At 38.3% G+C, this 1,764-nt stretch overlaps 1 protein-coding gene across 1 annotated transcript in view; it reads right to left on the bottom strand.

Annotated features, from left to right (window-relative positions):
• Positions 1-808: 808 nt before the first annotated feature.
• LOC107700658 (ubiquitin-conjugating enzyme E2 E2-like) overlaps positions 809-1,764 on the bottom strand; it is a gene marked incomplete at its 5' end in the record, with an annotated part of 5,529 nt that continues 4,573 nt past the window's right edge. Inside the window, 1 exon segment of the mRNA XM_016502394.1 lies at positions 809-968. Coding sequence (XP_016357880.1) covers positions 880-968 — 89 coding nt within the window.

The raw sequence follows: 1,764 nt of genomic DNA on the forward strand, positions 1-1,764 counted from the left end.
CACTCACTCACACACACACACTCTCACTCACTCACTCACTCACTCTTAAAGTGAGTCTTCACTCACTCAAGATCTTAAAGTGGCTGTGTTTTAAAATTACATTATTATAATCTTAATTCAAGTGATGAAGGCTTTTGAAAGTCTGACAGTAATCAGGTAGTCGAACACTGGGAGTCATTCTGTTGCTTATGAACTGTTCACTTACAATAAACCATCTCTGGATCAGTGAGCAGCAAACCTTATACAAACTCAAACAGGATTTCGTCAGATGAGCATGTGTATCTTCTGCCATCAACATCACAAGAAAATAAAAATGAACAATTATACAAAAACTAGGCCTGCTTCATGAAGCAAATCTCACAAAGGAACAGCCAACTCATTTCACAACAAATTCTTACCATAAGTTAGATGTTGCATTAAACTCAAGAGATTTTTAGGATAATTTAGAGTTTGTGCGTTCACAATTTTAATTACAATTAAGCACAACCAAATTCTCATTACACTAATGCAGTTAAACAAAATTCAAAAGAAACTTAAAGGCTAAATTTATAGAGTAAACATTTTTATTATTCGCTTGGGTATGAAGTACAAGGCAAACATAATAGGTTTTGTGAAATTCACCAAATAAGTTCATTTCATGCCATCCAGGAATCAGACATCTGACCAAAAACAAAAACTAAATTAAAACACTGCTTGTGAAATGCAATTCGGTCACTTCGAAATACAATCGTGGATAACACTTCACTAGAACACAAACCATTAAGTGTTTTGTAAACAAAAAAAACTTTATTAAAAAAAAATATATTACCTACACATATGCCCACACACAGTGATCATGTACATTGTGTGGTATATACACAGTATATGCATATATACGCTCTAAAGGGTGTGAGTCAGTTGCGTAGCGTTTGGTCCACTGTTTGTTTCAGTCAGGAGCTGTGAGTCGATGCTTCCTACCAGAGGATCAGCTGTAAGAAGAAAAAGAGGTGTTAGCAGCAGTTTGGTATCACACTATTGTCTGTTCTGATCTATTGTTTTCCTGCAATAGAAACATTCCCGCAGTGAAGACAGACATTAGTGCTGATCTTCAAAATCTGAAACATTGCATAAAAACAGCCAGCCAGATTGTAGTTCTAGCCATAGTTGATACTGTCTGTGCGCATCAGCCTGCCCCCTCGTCTGATCGGGTGTTTAATGTGATATAGGAAAGCGTGTCAGGGCTTCAGACTGGTTAAAGGTTGTTCCTCCAGAGATGCACGGAGGAGCTTGTAATTGGGATGGAAACCCGTAAGAGGTTAATGAACTGTCATTGGCCCTCACCCCACGATAATGAGCTGAACCTCATACAGCTATCAGAGAGGGGAGGGAAAAAAAAAAAAATTATATAGTTCTTACACTGTTAAAACCAGCACAATCTAATAAAACATGCTTGAATGGATAAAGGGATTTGGCAAAGCGAACATGTTTGGGCATCTTCCCTAGTATTAAAAACTTGTGTCCTCCTGGAATGACCACACACGAAATTTTTCCAACAATTTGAGTTTGTTGTAGCTATATAAACTGTAGATCCCACTCAGTTTGCCATTTGAACAAATTATTGGTTCTCTCTACATCTACGGAGAAGCAACATTTACCCAGAAGCCTACTGCACAGACTTCATGAACCTCTAACTGGCTACAAAACACAAATCAGAAACTTTCATTTTATAGCTTGCCGGCACTGCAGCAACATTTGGCCTCATTTGGCCTCGGGGGGGAGGGGGGG

The sequence above is a fragment of the Sinocyclocheilus anshuiensis genome, unplaced genomic scaffold (genome assembly GCF_001515605.1).
Source record: "Sinocyclocheilus anshuiensis isolate Anshui unplaced genomic scaffold, SAMN03320099.WGS_v1.1 scaffold1360, whole genome shotgun sequence".
NCBI lineage: Eukaryota > Metazoa > Chordata > Actinopteri > Cypriniformes > Cyprinidae > Sinocyclocheilus > Sinocyclocheilus anshuiensis.